The sequence below is a fragment of the Melanotaenia boesemani genome, chromosome 21, assembly GCF_017639745.1.
Source record: "Melanotaenia boesemani isolate fMelBoe1 chromosome 21, fMelBoe1.pri, whole genome shotgun sequence".
Lineage (NCBI taxonomy): Eukaryota > Metazoa > Chordata > Actinopteri > Atheriniformes > Melanotaeniidae > Melanotaenia > Melanotaenia boesemani.
The window spans coordinates 4,411,913-4,430,117 of record NC_055702.1 but is presented as its reverse complement, the minus strand read 5'-3'; the positions used below and the strand labels follow the sequence as shown (position 1 = coordinate 4,430,117).

Here is an 18,205-nt window from a genome sequence, read left to right as displayed (position 1 = left end):
GGAATAATCAAGCCCTGAATGTGACCTGACCATGTGTTCCCTGCCTCTCGCCTTTTTACTGCTGGGATGAGTATAGAAAATGGCTGGATGGATGAAGAATAATCAAGGAAATCAGGACAGACCTGGACACATCCGCTGCACAGTTTATCAGAAACATGATTGTTGTTATTTCTACATGAATATAACCTCATTCTGGATCATGGGACATGAGGTGAGAGGTGATGTGTTTGTCATGGAGTCAGACCCTGATCATCACTGTCTGTTTATCAATCAGGTGTCAGTCATACATCTGTGACTGATGCACACCTGGTTGTAAATACTACAAAAGTGCACCAGTTAAAACAAAGCATCAGATTTAATAACCATTGCACTTTTGTTGTCCATCTTCTTAAACTGTTTGGCAACTAAATTAGTTGTGTGGGGTTGAACAGTACTAAATTTTCTTTTCAATTTAACTGATGATGAATGTGAATAAGTAAAGCAACATAAACGTGCGTACTTCCCCTCACACGGTGTCGCTTGCCTCTTTAAAACCCCTCCAACCTGCAGAGTCACATGTCAGCGTGTCATGTGATTAATGAATTGACAGTTAGAAATTAGCCTCAGACAATTGTTGCTTTGTGCTTCTAAAGATGCATTAAAGAAGACACACTTTATCCGTTTGGACGTGTTTAACCGGACCTACGAGGTGAGAACAATACATCCGTTTTCCTCGCGGATAAATAAGATCCGCTGAAAGGCTTTTAAAGCAGCTAGCTTCACTGTTAGCCACCTAGCTTGCGAAGCTACATTGATTACTTTATTTGAATAAAAAGGCTAACGTTAGTTAGCTCCCTGCATTCAGGCACCGTCTCACGTCAAGTTATTCTTTTGCTTCTTACATCTTTCCCTATTTTCTCATATTTTCCAGCAGAATCACGTTAACTAATTTATTTGTTTTTCAGGTTTAAGAAGAGTATGCAGCACAGTCATCTTTGTTGACAACGGCTTAACTGACTAAAGAATCTGCTAATGATGGTAAACACACGACCAACAGAAAACCGTCATTGATAAGCTTATGCGATATTTATTTAGAATGTAAAGTCTTATAATGTACAAAGAAGGAGACAACAACACATTAATTAGCATTAAGTTTAACCCCATTAAGGCAGCTAATAAGCGGTTCAGCTGCTAATGTTAATTAACCTGTGCTTTTCCTGCTTGGAAAAAGTTTAGATTCACTTTAATACTGTAGATGCCAGTTTCACAGTTTCAGGAAAGTGACAACTTATAGATGTTTCACTCCTCCCATTAATACTAAAATTAGACCTGTTTCTATAAGATAAACATGCATTTTTACTTGTGGCTTCTTAAAATGTTGTTGAGCAATGACTTATAACAGCATGTCTTAGGATACACTGCCCCCCATAAGCCAATCTGGTCCCCCAGGTCCACTATCCTGCAGGTTTTATTTGTTTCCCTGCTCCAGCGTGCTTTATTCAAATTAAATGTACCTTCAAATGCTTGGTGCCAAGTTCTGCAACAAACCTGTTAATGAACCATTATTCTGAATCGGGTGTGTAGAAGCAGGAAACATCTAAAACCCGCAGGACAGCAAATCTTTAGTACCTTCGTTTGTTCGCCTGCTTCAACGCACCTGAATGATGATTTGTTTAAAAGACTTAATGACCTGTGGTCCATTTCATTGGATCAGGTTTGTTGAAACAGGCACAGTAGTGGGTTTTGAGAGACACTTTCTTATAATATGTTTGTTTATTTATTTATTTTTTAAGAAAAAAATAAACTGTTTAGATGCATGAATGTCTTATTTAGTTTATTTATCTCTTTGGACATCTTTGATTCATCCACCCTCAACGCAGGTGTGAGGAAAGAGTCATGGATGCACGGAGATTATCAAATTAAACCTTAAATTGCTTTTATAAAACATTAGTGGAATTACTATTTAAAATTTTGGCCTGATTTTAACACACTAACAGACTGATAAAGAATAAAACCATAGCCAGGATGTCAGATGTACAGAAGTGATAAGTTTATATACCCAAACTTCTTCTAGTCTCCCACATTTTATACGTTTTAGTTTTTATTCAGAGTTTTTGTAAATTGGGCTTCCTGTAGTTCTCCAGCACATGATCTGGACGTGTTTGTCTTCTTGAATGATGAGGATTTTTTAAAAATGGCTTTGAAGCAGGTAATGGATGTCTTGCTCTGACTGAGCAGATATACTACAGCTGCAGGGTTGTTGTTTTTTTTAAAGCAATGTTCATTCTATAAAATATCCTTAAAAACAGAATTTAAAATAAGAAATGTTCATATTAGACTTTTACTAAAACATAACCAGCTTCTGTGAAAATGATTTTACAGTAGATTTTACAAAAGATATTTGTTTGCAGAGGGAAAAGCCCACGAACAATGAGCCTGTAACACGGTGACTGTGTGTTATATTTCTGCTATCTAGGACGTAGTTGTAAAGTTATGACGTCCGTTAAAGGAGCATGACCACCTTCAGGTCTTGGTTTATTTAGTGTGGAAATCCAGTTTATCAGCTGAAATGTTTGCAGAGCTGCTCCACAAACTCGGTTCTTTACAGAGAAACAGAGCTGATAAGACTGTTTTGTGTGTTGCTGGGCTGCATAGCGTCACGCTGCATCATTCCTGCTCCGTGTGTTCAGACTCTGCAGATGGGGATCGTGTGCCTGGTTCTTCTGGGCCTGAGCGCAGCGCTGGTTTGTCCGGATGGAGGCATGTGTGCAGACAAGAACACCTGCTGCGAGAACAACCAGGGAGGATACAGCTGCTGTCCGCTGCCACATGTGAGCTGCTGACCTGTCAGATGTTTAAACTACAAGTGCTGCTGGTGTTCAAATCCGCATGTGCGGAGGATATACCCTGATGAGATCAAATCTGACTAAATATTTTTATATGTGGCTTGAATTAAATCACTACAAGTATCCTTGTTATCCTTTATGATATGTTAGTTTTTTTTTAATAAATTAATGCTGGGTGAAGCCTGACCAGGCCACTGGAGTGGACCAATAAGAGTAGACATGGGTGCTTTTCTGAGGAGGCGACTGCCTCCATAACTTGTGTTATTACAGGAAACACTCTTAACATTCTGCAAGCTGCTTCATGTAAACTTTAAAAATATTTCATAGCATAGAAATTCTCTGTAGACGATTACATTTACAAATGTTGGTCAGATGCTGTCTTTTTAACATCTAACGCAACAAAACAATCCAGCCAAGCATTGATCTTATCAAACCTTAACTCCTGCCCAGCAGCCTGGTCCAGTGCTTCGTCTGACTCAACATAGAAACTAGGTCTTAATTATGGGACAAATGTCACTTTAATGCATAGGAATTTAATATTATAATAATAATAATATAGAGATATTAGTTAAAGATGGATTTTTAGTATTTTGAGGAACATAAATATAAATGTACTTAATAATAAAGCCTTAGTTTGATGCTCTAATCGCTCATTGTAATCCATACAAGCCTTACAATATTAATATGTTTGTATATCAAGCTAGCACCTGTATTCAGTGCTTTTGTATTATAAAATGAATTTGTTATGGTTGGTGGATTATCTGCTTTTATTGTATGAATGATAAGTGTAAATGGAAGAATAGCTGCAGCTTCTTGCTGCCACTAAAGGCGGTCTTAATAAAAGAAAGGAAAGAAAAGAAGGTAGTTAGCCTAAGTTTTGGGGGTTTTAACATTTTATGTTTGAGTTTGGGTAAAATAAACATCTTTCTTCCATGTGTAGGCCGAATGTTGTTCAGACCACCTCCACTGCTGCTACGAGGGAACCGTGTGCGATCTGGTTCATGAGAAATGTGTTAATAAAACCGTTTCCCTGCCGTGGATGAGGCGACTCCCAACCAATCACATGCAGCTCATCCCTCAGGTAACAGAAGTTTTTACTCTGTTTGTCCCAGACTCGAGCATTAAGCTCCAGCTCATCGTTCTCCTGACCTCAACCTTTACATGTAAATGTAGTCTGTAGGTCAGGTAGCACACCTGACCTTAACATTTGTTTGTTTAGATGAAGTTTTCAGTGTTTATCTGATGTTAAAGCAGCAGATTTTCTTTGTGCTGCATTTTTAGACAAAACAAGCGACGCATGCTGGCTGTAAACATCCGTAGACAGTCTGAAATCATGTGTTATGTAACTGGAACTTCCTGATTAGCTATGAATGATCTGGACCTTGTTCAGCTCTTTTTATATACACAATAAACATGTGCAAAGTTAATAGTTGCACCTTCTACAGTTAATATTGCTGCTCCTGTTAGAGGAATGCTTTGGTTTTTTCCATCTAACCAACATGTACCTCCTGTTATTACACCTGAGATCAGCGTCATATGTTCAAGTATTTGCTTGTACTGTATGTCTGCTCATATTACCATTTTTTTATCTTGAGTGTGATGCAGAGAATGAGCTGTGGAAATCTTCACGTCTGGTAAAAATGTTTCCATATATGTGGCTGTTAAAAGTACAAGTAAATAAACTTGGCTCCACCTTCCTGTACTTTCTACAAGCCACATTCCTCTGCTACAGTCTTTACCTTCTTGATTGAGCCTTTTGTCCCAGAACTTCAGTGATTTTAGTTTAAACTGCTGTTTTCTGTCCGTCCACGGCTGTTTCTTAAAGTTTGTGCATCTCCATCGCAGTCCCCTGTTGGTTTTACCTGCTATTTAGATTTTCCCTGACCGTTCAGGGGAAAGGGAAATTAAAACGTGTTCACACTGTGGGACAGAATCACAGTATCTTCTGTTTTCATCGTACAAGTAGCTCAAACCTTCATTGCTGAGAAAATGTTGACTATTTCAAAAGTTTCAAAAGGAGTGTTATTGATTATAGTTGTATCAGCCTCCTCTATCATTTAATAGATACGTCATGAGGAGGAACCTCTGCCTTCGTGATCCTGGAGGGTCTAAATTACTTTTCACATTATGGTCATGAAGTGTTGTAGTTGGCTTTTTACGGCCTGAAGCAGCAGTTATCCTGGAAGAAGCCTGTCGTGCTGCAGTGTGCGATAGTCTGGTCACGTCGGCTCTGAGTGAGTTAAACATGATCGTCTATCACACACAGAAGTACAGAGAATTTGATCTGAGTGTAAATTGTCTGTAGGAGATGATTACTGAGAAGTTGGTGCAGCGTCCTCTGGGGTGTGTTTAATAAAAAAGTCTCTAAATGCATCAGGAGCTTCCTGAGTCGACTCGGACTCACAGAAGTTTCACAATTTCATCCACAAACCTGAAATTCAGCATGTTGACATCAAATCTGTCAAAACTGATGAGAATCTTCATATTTTGTGTTCTTTGTGTCCAGAGGAAAATCCTAATGGTTCATATCTAGACTTTTTTTAAAAGCTACTGATCTAAATTTTCTTTTAATTTACTGATTCTGTAGATTTATTTATTTCTTATGTAAGATAATTATTATGTAAGACGCCAACATTTGAGCCTGGGCTGGCCTCCCTCCACGGAGCGGCTGTTAGACCAGGTGAAGTAAACACCCCCTCCACAGGAGCGTTCAGCTACAACAAAGCCAGTAGTTACTTTCTGTCGTCTCTCTGTTTGCTGGTTTTGCTCCATTTCTGAGGCATGAGCTGCAGCTGCAGCTAGCTCTGTGGTTAGCTGCCTTCACTTTACACAGCTGTGGTGAAGCAGACACGGGACTCTGCTGTAACTAGAAGAGCTGTGGACTTTATTGATAAGACTTGTGGCAAAAAACTAGTCGTTCACCACTAAACAAGAAGTTCATCTCAGGTAACTTTTCTCTGCTCTGGCTCCCACTCAGACTGAGTGTCAGACCAGCTGATGTGCATCTCTCTCTTTGTGTAGCTCGCTCTTAAATGTGCCTGTTATTCTGAAGTTATTTACAATAAAAAAAAAAAACTATTACATTATTTCTCCCAAAGGTAAATTTCTAAGTATATTTAATTTCAATTATATATAAACAAAATAAACACTGGGAAAAAATAACAAAACAAAAAAGACTAAAATATTTTTTTAAATGGACAACAATTAATAAAGATAAATAACATAAAACATCTGCATTTACATGTTTTACAAATATGAGTGAATAAAGAAAATAAATGATTAAAATAAATAAATTAGACATAAAGAAATAAAATGAACAAAGGCCAGAAATGGTTTGTCACCAAAAAAAAAAAAGTTTGTCACATTATCCTAAAAACATGTTTGTAAGTACAAATGGAAACCTAATCAGGTATTTGTTTTAAACACCGCCAGTTGGTGTTTCATGCATCCCATTAACAAGTTTTTACAAACATAACTGTTTAAAACAACATTTATAAAGTGCAGTGGTGCCAAGAAAAAAGCAGTTTGCAGGGAAAATGAGACAAAAGCTATTATCTGTGTAGATGAACTGTGTCCAGTATTATGACCCTGCACAGGAAATCAGAATACAATAGTAGGAAGTTCAGACATGTTAGGTGTGTAGTGACAGGGCGGTCCAGCTGAATCAGCCCTAAACTAACAGCAGTCTGGCACCTGGTGGAAAGGTGAGTGTTTGGGCCTGAATCTCTGTAACCATCCAGATAAAATCAGAGCTTCGGTTTTTATAATGTCATGTTGTTGCTATCTTCAGATAAGCTGTTTGCCCCTCCTCTCATCCCTTAGTGGGATGGGAATCACCATAGCAACCAGTAACCCTGCAGGTGGTGGGATGTTAACGGCTTCTCTGTCATGGCTGCCTCCGTTATGTGGATGATGTGGGTTTCCATGCAGCAGTGTCATGTGGCTTACGTTTTCATGAATTACATGGCTGAAATAAACGCATGCGGGTAGTTGATTTAATTTACTGTAATTAGGTTTGTAAGAAAAGAAGGCTGAGCTCTGTGTGTTCTTCTTTTGTGTGTTTTGTGCTGGCTCCAGTTTGGAGGGAGGGTGAAGGCGGTCGTTTGTCCGGATCAACAGTCCGAATGTCCCGATGACACCACGTGCTGCCAGCTTCCTGACGGCTCCTGGGGCTGCTGTCCGTTACCCAAGGTGACGAGCTACCATGTCCGCACACAACTAAGAAAATCACACAATCAACACACACCAAGGAGCATGTTAACGTGGATAAGTGGAAAGTTTCTGGTGCTGCAGCTCATGTCTATAAGAAACTGCTTTATCTGAAGCCCCAGCTGGGTGGGATTAACATGCCGGGGTAGATGGGAGATAAATATTGCTTCTGGTCTCTGATATTTAAACTCATTAAAAAACAAACAGCAATTAAAAACATACACTTCTGTCACAGAATCTGAACATCAGAGGACGCTTTGCATGACGAGGTCTATTAATAGCTAATTAGACTCAGAGTATTGGCAGATCTTGATAAATACAGGATCAGAAGTAAATCAGAGTTGCTGGTTTTATTCCTAAATTTGCCACTTGTTACTATTAATGTTTCAGACTGAGTGTAACATGTTTTATTTCCTTAACTTTGACAGGAAGAAATACAGAAGTGGAAAGCAAAGTGTTCCTAGAACCCAGCTATTAAGACATATTTTAACCCACTGAGGCCTAAGACGGAGGGTAGAGGAGGCAAATCAGATCCACTACGATGTGCTGCCCCCTCCACTGCTCGGTCACACAGCGTGCACACGGCAGCTGTCTTCAGTTAAAGCCAAATCAGTTAAAGCATCACATTTTTACTGGTTGCATCTTTGCCTTTGGAAGTAACCAAGACTGAACACAAGACTGAAATAAAAGAAATATTTTGCACTCCAAGCTTCACCTCAAAGCTTCCAAGAAACTTCAAAGTATTTTGGTGCATTGAAATCTGTAGGGGCAGAAATAGAAGAAGCTTTTCTGTTTAATGAATAAATACATAATAAAATGGAAATAAGATTGGATGCTCTTCCAGTCCCTCCTCCTGGGGACAAAATGCAGCTTTACATTAACTTTAAAATACATGTTGCTCTGCATGAACAAACAAGGCAAAAAAACAAAACACAAGTTCAGCTGTATTAGTTTCTGTTTTTGCAGCATTTAATTTGATAATCCATCTCAGCATTTCTATATAAAAATATATAAAACTACCAACGAAGTGTCTGTGTATTTGTCATCCTCTGCTTCTGCTCCAGTAGTTCTCCAGTGTGTGCAGGAAGCTGTGTCCTGAGTTCCTGATTGTCAGAAGTGGTTTTCTTCTCCTTGCAGGCGGTGTGTTGTGAGGATAAGCGTCACTGTTGCCCCGAGGGATCCCGGTGTGATATTGCCCACTCGAAGTGTGTGTCTGGCGCACTCGAATCCTTCCCCATGCTGCAGAAACTGCCTGCTAAAAGGATTGAGAGTAAACCAGGTGGGAAATTACTAAAAAAAATCTGTGAATTTAATGCTATATTTATGGTCTGCTTCACAGATCAGGGTGGAAGAAGTTGGTGTAAACCGTCCGTGTTGCAGCATTTAAAAGATGCAGCACTGATATGGATTTTTTTTTTTTTTCTTTTGCTGCTTTTGTAGCTTCTGCTTCAGTGAAGTGTCCTGGTGGGAAGAGCAGCTGTCCAGAAAGTTATACGTGCTGCCTGTTAACCAGCGGAGACTACGGCTGCTGCCCGTACCCAGAGGTGTGTACGACTGATGAAAACTTTAGTCAGGAAGTTGCAAGATTTCCTGTGGGTTTTAGTGTTTTTTGTTTAACTGTCAGTCTGTTGTAAAACATGTGTAAAAATTCTGGTGCATCAACAGTTTTGATCATTTTATAGTTTAGTGTTGCATAATTTGCCTCCACAAGAAGATAAGTTTTTTCTTTCCCCTAGTTTTCTAAAGTCAGTGTCCCTCTAATTTAGGCTCTTTTCATTCATTTTTATAACTGTGTACCAATGTTTGAAACATAACTTGAAGGCAGGATCCCAGCAGGAATCAGGCATGAGTAAGATGTATTATAGTATATTAAATTACTTCACAGTAGGTCACAGAGGTGCTCAGATGTTGACAGGCTGCAGCAAAATGAAGTTTGGATCAGATCATTTACAGCTCGCAGCTTCCTGGAAGGATTCCGTCCTGAGTTGCATTTGTCAACAAAATAAGTGAACGTGTTTGTTTTTGCAGTTGTAAAAGATGAATGTATTCTTCTTGGTTTTCATATCTGAATCATGTGCAGGCCACGTGCTGCAGCGACCATCTCCATTGTTGCCCTAGCAACACAAAATGTGACCTGGAGCATTTAGCCTGCAAGTCTGGTGAGAGCCACATGCCGCTAATGAAGAAGATCCCTGCTGCACTCAGTGACAGTAAGCGCTGATTTATCATGACATATTTGAGTTGACTCGGTCTGGTCCTGCTGGTAGAATTAATTAAAGTAAGAAGGATAAAAGTAATTAGATGTTTTAAATGAAGTGATGAAGCTGGAATTGGTGCTTGAACCTTGTGCCTCCTGACAGTTGTGTGTCCAGATAAGGAATCAGTCTGTCCTGATCAGACCACATGCTGCCAGATGACCAATGGAACATACGGCTGCTGTCCTCTGCCCAACGTAAGTAGTCCACGCTGTCATGAAGCTAAAACTGGAACTACAAATATGTCAGTACAGATAGAAACCGCTTAGTTATGTGATCAGTTTTACCAGAATAAGACATATTTTGACATTTGCCTCCACCTCCAAAGTGTTTTTGTTTTGGGTTGATACAAGAAATGATGAAAATCTATCGAATGATTGTTGATGAACACGGGCTCTTTTCTTTATTGCATTTAGATTTAATCATTAGTCTGATATCCAAGCGCAGCTGGAGCCAGAGCAACATGTAGCTTGATTAATTAGGTTAAATGTAGACCCTGTTTGTTTGTCTAAAACTGTTAACACTGTTCTACCGAACATTCAAGCATAAAAAACAAAACACCTAGTTAGAATTATTTATTTATTTTGAATATATTTATATGCAAAAGCAGCCATATAAATTAAAGGATATATAAATAGATAATGAGCAGTAAATAATTACTGCTGAAGTTTACTTTAAAGGAAAGAAAATATAAAAAAATGAGGGGTGGCTCAAAATGTCGGCTTATACTATAAAATAAGAATTTTGTGTTTAATGCAGCGTGTTTATCAAAGTTTTTTTTTTTGTTTTTGGTGCTGTTTGTTTATTTCTTTTGCTTGTTTGGCTACACATAACAAATGTGGACTGAATAAACTGGATATGTTTGCCACCTAATAATGTTAGACCAAGTTTCTTACAATAATGAATTAAATATACCCTTTTTAAAATAATTTTTCCGTCATTTGCTATCATGTCGTGTCTTTTTAAACATCTCTTCCAGTGTGTGTTTGAGCCTCCGTCCAGTTTATTTAGATGTGTAGAGGACAACAGTGCAGGGAGACATTAATCTGCACACATCAGTGTTTTTTATTCTGTCTGCAAACCAATTAAATTCAAAATACCAATTAAAATACACAAATAAGTTTATACTATATGTGTTGTGGTAACACAAGATAAATTTCTGACTTCATATGTGTGAAAAAGCTGCTGAAGCCCATGATAAGAACAGTAACCACCCTTATAACTAATGGTTGCTTTCCTTTCTCTTGCAGGCTGTCTGTTGTGCAGATCACATCCACTGCTGCCCTGCGTACACCACATGTGACCTGTCCCACAGCACCTGTATGTCCACTCAGGGAAACACTCCCACGTCCATGAAGACACTCGCTGCTGCAGATCCAGTGGCAGTGCAGAGCAAAGGTGAGCAAGCTGGACGTCGTCCCTGAAAACTTAACTTGCACAACTGTTTAATTTTATTTTATTTTATTTTATTTTATTTTATTTTATTCAATGCATTGCTGATACTCACCATCCTGGTTTATGGAGCAGTTTTAGGGTTTTTGTTGATCATACTGAGGTTACCTGAAAGATGGCGCTGATGTAGATGAAGATGGTGAATTTGCTAAATTTATCTTGTGTTCTTCAGTTATTAAACCACGTTTAACAAAGTTGGAGTTCATCTGTGGAAAAAAGTGCTGATGGACAGTTTATGAACCACAGCTTTGATCATGCTTCCACCTTTTCCTGTTTTAGTTTTCCATTTGTCCCCTCCTCTAAAATGTTTCATTTTCAGGAAAATAAAGAAAGACTAAGTTAGACATCAGCCGTGTTAAAATTAGCAGCACTTCCTGTGTGTTCCTGAAGCTGCTGTGAAGATGCTGCAGCAACAGAAATGAAGCCCAACAGATGCCACTTCACTGTCGTCATAGCTACATGAGGCCTCTTTAATCCAAGCAGGGATCTTGAATAAAAATAGGAGACTGATTTGTTTTCATAACAAGTGCAACCAAACCCAGTGCAAGAGGTCACAGAGAGGAAGAGGCTGATTTAATGTTTTCAATCCAAAGATTATACAAACACAAAAGTTTAACTACTACTGCAATACTAAACTTTGGTATATTTTCTCACTGAGTCGCCCTAACGAAAGCTAATTCAGCATCCGTCTTGCATCCTGTCTCTTCTCCGAGCGCTCTCCAGTCAGTAAAAGTCAGTCTGTTGACTCTTGTCTTATTTCTTGTTCTGTATTTCTTGTAATGTCCTCTTGCTAAATCAGCCACGGTGTGCATTCGAAACGTCCAGCATGTTGATGCTAGCGTGTGACGCAGTACCTTAAAGTGAATAAAAAGTGCGGTTTCTCAGCTTCGGGATGCTGAAGGGCTGTGATCAAAGTCATCAAAGCGAGTCAGAAGCACAAGCGCGAAAAGTGTACTGCTACTTTAAAAGCCCTGCCTCACTGGTGGAAAAAAAACATCCTTGTTAGCCCACCATTGTTCATCCTCACACAAACGGAGGCGGCTCAGCTCCGCATCGGTGTGTGTTTACACACATTCAGTTTCCATTGCAAAATCAGCTGAGTGACATCAGCACTGTTAATTTTAGTGGTGAGTTCTGTGTTGCCCACATTTTTCCTCTGTTACTACCTCCCCTTCTGACTCAGAGGTGTATCAACAGCCAGACCAACTTTTGCATTTATAAGTAATTGAAATGATAAATTGGTTATTTTTCTGTCACTTAATGAAGTTCAACACTGCAGGTTCGTTTCAACTCTGACAGTGACTTTATTTGATAGGAAATTTAATTTCTTGATGTTTTTGAGCACTTCTGCTTGTGTGGGGAAAAAAGTTTTAGGAGTAAAAAGTCAAAAGTTAAAAGAATAATTTCATCTGATTTCTGTTGATGGCAAGATAGTTCGGTTCTAGAAAACTTCAGTACTGTAAGTTTTAGATGTTAGTTTCCCTTTTTTCAACACACCTGATTCAAATGAATGAGCGACTGAGCAGAACCTGATAAGCTGTTGGATCCATTTAATTTGAATCAGGTGTGTTGGAGCAGGGAAACATCTAAAACCTGCAGGACGGCTCTCTAGGACCGAACTTTCCTACGCCTGACCTAAAGTGTGAGTGGTCTGATTCCACAGTGAGCAGGAATAAAATAATAAGAAGAAAAACATTTTGCTTGATTTTTATAGAAGATGTGCAGCCCAGCAGTACCGTAGTAATCTAATCAGTACAGCGGCCTTAAATAAAGTTTGCATACGTGGTGAAGTATAATGTTTCTGTTTGTCTTTCAGTCTGGGCTGTTCCCTGCAATGACTCGGTGGCCTGCGCCGATGGAAGCACCTGCTGTAAATCCTCAAAAGGAGAATGGGCCTGTTGTCCTTTACCCAAGGTACTGACGTGCTGCTGGCGGGCCGACCGGTTTCTCTTCCTCCAGCTGCATGAATTACTCACCACACAACCTTTGGCTGCACTTTTCAGCTGTGATCGTAGGAGGAAAAAATCTCTACGCCATTTAAATGTGGTTCTGCATAATTCGGGGAATTTTGTTTTAACACTTCAGTCTGGAGGTGGAGGAGACCTGCTTTCCTGTGCAGACAGACATGTTTTGGCTTCATTTTGCCTATTTAATCATTTTTAGATGCAGATTCATCAACATCTGCTTTGCTCCTCTTTCCTGCAGGCTGTGTGTTGTAAGGACCACCTGCACTGCTGTCCCCACGGCACCGTCTGTAACCTGGCAGCCTCCACCTGTGATGATCCGTCAGGTGGAGCCACGATGCCCCTTCTTCCCAAAACGCCCGTCTTCCCCATACTGGAGGAAAATAGCAAATGTGACGGGTCTACATCATGTCCTGGAGAAGCCACCTGCTGTAAGACGGCGAGCGGAGACTGGGCCTGTTGTCCTCTGCCTCAGGTAAGCTGGGACTGCACGGGGGACACATTCGCTGTCCATCAGTTACCTGTCTCATGAAGTAGTGGAAGGGTCAACCTAATGTGCTGGTGCCAATTCTTCTGTGGTCACAAATCTGGCTAAAAAAGATCCTCCTCCCTCATACTGTCAAGATGAATTATGCCACCAAATCTGGGTCATGCCCCAATTCAGTCACATAAGATAATTTTATTGTTTTGAACCAACTGTGCAGCATATTGTTCGTTTACACGCTCAGAAACCATGTTTTTATCTCGTCTTTTACCTGTAATGATTCGGTAAAAATGGTTTCCACCGTCCAGGCTGTCTGCTGTGACGATCACAAACACTGCTGCCCTCACGCTACAGTCTGCAACCTGGAGGCTGAAACCTGCGATGACCCGTCTGGTCTGTCACTGCCGCTCCCCTGGCTGAAGAAGGGCCCCTCTCTGACCTCGGAGGTGCAGGACGAGAAATGCGACAAGCAGACTATGTGTCCGGGAGGCACCACCTGCTGTAAGAAAAACTCCGGACAGTGGGCCTGCTGCCCCTTACCTCAGGTCAGCATCTCCTTTCCTTACAGCTAATCTGAGTGTATGTGCTGTCTACTTCTGTATTATATCATTTCCTGGGTTTCATCCTCTCCCCTCCAGGCCGTGTGCTGTAACGATCAGGAACACTGCTGCCCCAAAGGCTACAGGTGCAACATGGCGGAGCAGACCTGTGACAAGCCCGGCGACCTGAGTCTGCCTTGGCTGCAGAAGGAGCCGGCCTGGCAGAAGGAGCCCAGCCAGACCGTCTCCATTCAGGCTCGGCCGGACAAGAACATGTGTGACACTCAGACCAGCTGTCCCAGAGACACAACCTGCTGCTTCATGGAAACCACCAAGAAATGGGGCTGCTGCCCTCTGCCAAAGGTAACCGTGACAATTTCATATTTCTGACGATAGAATTAGTCACTATGTCGGTAAGTGTGTGAGTGGGATGTCCACTCAGTTACACTCGTTGTCCTTCAGGCAGTATGTTGCATAGATGGAGACCACTGCTGCCCCAGCGACCACACCTGTGAGCCCCACCGGTCTTCCTGCTCCAGGGGTCCTCATGTGATACCATGGTTCACCAAACTGAGCGCTCAGACCGAGGCAGGGGCCGTGACAGATGTTAAATGTGACAACAAGAGCAGCTGTCCTGCAGGAACGACCTGCTGTAAGCTGCAGACCGGAGAGTGGGGCTGCTGCCCGCTGGTCAAGGTCTGAACATCACCGACGTTACATGCATGCCACGCTAATTCCCGATTTACGGCTGTCTGGCCTCTACAAGCAGACAGAAAGGTTTTATTAATAAAACTGTTTCACGTCTGAATAACGAGAAATTCTTGTCTCTTTAGGCGGTTTGTTGTGCCGACCATGAGCACTGCTGTCCTCAGGGCTACACATGCAACATGCAGACGGGAACATGCGAGAAGACAGCTTCTGATCTGCTCCTGCATGCGCTTCCTCAGAGTAAAGTGGTACGGTCCGAGCTGAGAGACACGGGGGACGATGTGGACGTGCCGTGTGACGGCACGGGGAAATTCCACTGTCCCAAACACGACACCTGCTGTAAGATCTCCACCACCGAGTGGAGCTGCTGCCCCTCCCCCGGGGTACGTTCATCCATCGTCTTCTCAGACGAGCACGATTGATTTTTTTTTCCTGGAGATGTACCATCTCTCTCTGTGGTACCGCTCAGTATTTGCTCCATCATTGTTCATCTTCGTCTTGTAAACTTCAGATAGCCGGAAGGAAAAAATTCAACATCATTAATCTGAGTTAAACTGAATCTAAAGAAGTTAACAGGAAGTGATTTGTTATCAACATCTCTGAACAAATCAGCATCCAGAAATAAAAAACTCTTCATTTGGAAATGAAATCAACTGTTTTTGTTTTGTTTTTTTTGTTTTTTTTGCCAGGCTGTCTGCTGCGATGACTCCAAACACTGCTGTCCTTCTGGATACTCGTGTGACCTGGAAGCCGGAGGATGCACCCTCCAGACCCAGCTCACCTGGGACACTTTTTTGGGGGACAGAAAGAAAGACTTTGTCCCACATGGACTTTAATTCCACCGAGGTGGGGTAATGATCTGCGACCTTGAATCCATCTACAGCTCGTGTCGTCTCTCTGCAGAACGGCTTTTTCTCAAAGGCGTGTTGCACTTTGCGGACGTGCGTTTGCCACATTTTTATCTATTTTGTTTTTGTTTTTTAGAAATTTTCTGTTTATAAGTGTGGAAATAGGAAATGGGTGCACACCATAGTCGCATCCAGAAGGAAACACTTAACAGAAAGATCATTGTATGGCTTCACAGCTTTATTTAAACATGTGCAGGAGCCTTTTTTCTGCTCCTCATGGTTGTATCTGCTGCAGAGTGGCCCGTATTTCCCTTTAATCCAGGGCTCTTCAGCTCCCTGCAGCTGTGCTGCAGGCTTTAAATGCTTATCTGCTCCAACACAGCCGTTGAGGCAGGAAAATATCTAAAACCTGCAGGACAGGTCCTCGAGGACTGGAGTTGACGAGTCCTGCTTCAAGTGGTTGTTTTGAGCCACATTAAGGGGAAATAAAGCTGAATTATCCTGTTTTTCCCCGCGATTGATTCGAGACGATTTCACAGCTGATTTAACACAGCTGGTTCCATTCAAATCAAATCACGAAAAGCAACTGTTATTCAAATCTAATTTTAGTTTTAGCTCAGTCAGACAATAAAATGAGAAACAATCTGTTGTTTGGCAACAACCAAACAAAACAAGCACCTCCGCATGTCCTTGCAAATTATTCCTGCATTAATGTTTGGTCCATATTTTCAGTTTGAATCGTTATTATTGGCTCATTGAACTTTGAATCGATGTGTTGATGTTGCACTCCTACAAACCTAAAACCAGCTGACTCCATGTTTTTGTGGGTTTTTTACTGTACAACGTGGCTGCACTCGCCGTTCTGCCTGGAAGGAGACCAGCATGAATGTACTTCCTGCCTTACTGAGCAACGTTCCACAGAAACAAACATGAGGCTGGATGACGAACCCAGAGCCTGGAGTTTATCCTCATTATTTCATTTAGTCAAACCGGTGTGAGGCGATGAGTCCACCCAGACCAGACTGTTTATATGATGCTTGTTTTCTTGATTGATAGCTGAGTGTTTAAATAATAAAACAATGTGAGAGTGGAAAGTATGGCTGTTATTTTCTGAGACTTACCTGCATCTGTGTTTGAAATGTTTTTATTTTTTAGGTGAGATTAATCTCTGGTGTAGCAGTAGTGAGGATTTTACCTCTTTGCTTCAGTGAAAGAAGGAAAAACGGTGACTAAGCATAAAAATAACTTTTTGAGTTCTTGCTCAGTTGGTTTTGGAGATCTAGTTTTTATTTGAGTCTGATCAGAAAATCTGTTGCCTCTCTGGTGGCTAATGAAGTTTTCTCTAAACACAACCAGAGCTGGGAGCCGAGGAGGTTCTGGAAACGTTTGTTTTTGTGTTTGAAACTACAAAAATGGTCACACATTGTCACTAAATCTGTCAGGTTTTTGTTTATGGAGGTTTGTAGATGCTAAAAAAAGTTTTGTAAGATGAAACTCTGATTTAACTTTATAACATTTCAGGTCATTTAAATCTGCTCCTCGTAGTGTCAACGCTGCTTTTAAAGGCTGTTTTTTCTGCTGTAAATGTCACATTCGCAGCTTTTAAAAGAAGATCTCACCTTACAGAAAGAGCTGGTTGAGGGGCAAATTTCTTCAAAATATCTCCTTGGTCGATGTGATAATTAAATTCCATGAGGTCACTCTGCACCGACCAGCCCACACACTTCCTCTGGCCTCCTCTCGCTGTATCCTCTTACCACCTCCTCCTCATCATCAGGAAGTTGTTATGACGACCGCAGTAAACGCAAGATAATTGAGTGGAGACGCAGTTGTGTAGGAGTGTGTGTGTGTGTGTGGGAGAGGGGGGGTCTGACCCAGTTTGTCAGCCCAGCAGGGCTGTGCCAGCCTCTGGTTCATCTGCTGCCCTCTAGTGGTCTCAGTGGCTGGAGTTTAAACAATGAGGTCTGATCCGTTAATGAGGTCAGATGCTCCAACTGTGCAGCTCCATGGATGGGTCACTGGGGTCAGAGCTCTTTAACACAGACAGCTGCAGATATTTTAGCTGATCAGGTCCAAATTAGAGATGTGTTTTAAATTTAATACATCTAAAAGAAAACTTTAAATTTATTCAAGTAGAAATGAGAGCAGACAGGAAATATTTTCTAAACGCTGTTAAAACCAATTACGTCATTTATCAGGATGTTCAGATTCTTTATCATCATTTTGTGTTTTATGTAAATTATAACTGAATTTGCTCATAACTGAGCTCCAGTGATGACAAACCCACAGATCTCCGAAGCACTGTGTGCACTTTAACCTCCAGGTTTGATGCTTAGAGGATGAGTTTGGATCAAGGATGTAAGATGGAAATAAATGTTCTTCTTTTTAATCATCCCATTCATCAGGTTTCTCCTGTGCATCACCGATAACGATGCACTGTTTATTTTTTTTTTTCAGATTTAATTTTCTCAGATTTCTGCAGAAGGGTTTTGTATCATTTGTTTTCTAACAAATATATTAATGCATGTGGTGTCTTAGTATGACCCTCATAGACTGACATATTCTCACTTTTTTCTTTAACAATTTTTCATTTTCATATTTTAAAACATCTGGAAATTCCAAGATCATTTTTGCATTTAAAAAAAATGAAACTCGATAAATAATCATGAAATAAATACTGAACGGCGGTATATATAAAATGAGCTCAGCCAGGACAACTACAGCTGAAATAACATGTTCACATCAACAGCTGCAGCATCCCGTCTCTACAAACCACCAGACTGCGTCAGTCAACCCACAAATCAGACCAGCTTCCAGAAAATGGCAATATTATCCAGTTAAAGCTGAGATCACGCTTAATTTTCTGTGTAAGGACACATCTGGCACCCGGTGTGGATTCAATTAACAACCAAGATGGCTGC

The 18,205-nt window shown here is 40.9% G+C and overlaps 1 protein-coding gene across 1 annotated transcript; it reads left to right on the top strand.

Annotated features, from left to right (window-relative positions):
• Positions 1 to 550: 550 nt before the first annotated feature.
• On the top strand, positions 551 to 16,378 carry grnb (granulin b). Its single transcript, XM_041973492.1, has 17 exons — positions 551 to 688; positions 945 to 1,017; positions 2,670 to 2,810; positions 3,766 to 3,906; positions 6,903 to 7,016; positions 8,172 to 8,313; positions 8,475 to 8,578; positions 9,115 to 9,244; positions 9,395 to 9,486; positions 10,540 to 10,687; positions 12,558 to 12,655; positions 12,947 to 13,180; positions 13,498 to 13,734; positions 13,828 to 14,091; positions 14,191 to 14,424; positions 14,562 to 14,819; positions 15,126 to 16,378. Exons 2-17 carry the CDS (start codon positions 1,012 to 1,014, stop codon positions 15,270 to 15,272), a joined length of 2,490 nt encoding a protein of 829 aa, XP_041829426.1. The 5' UTR covers positions 551 to 688; positions 945 to 1,011; the 3' UTR covers positions 15,273 to 16,378.
• Positions 16,379 to 18,205: the final 1,827 nt, after the last annotated feature.

What these genes read in the sequence shown, in the direction of transcription:
- grnb (XM_041973492.1), top strand. An exon ending in ACATGCAGCTCATCCCTCAG is followed by an intron (nt 3,907 to 6,902) that starts GTAACAGAAGTT and finishes TGCTGGCTCCAG; the next exon opens with TTTGGAGGGAGGGTGAAGGC. An exon ending in AGTGGCAGTGCAGAGCAAAG is followed by an intron (nt 10,688 to 12,557) that starts GTGAGCAAGCTG and finishes TTTGTCTTTCAG; the next exon opens with TCTGGGCTGTTCCCTGCAAT.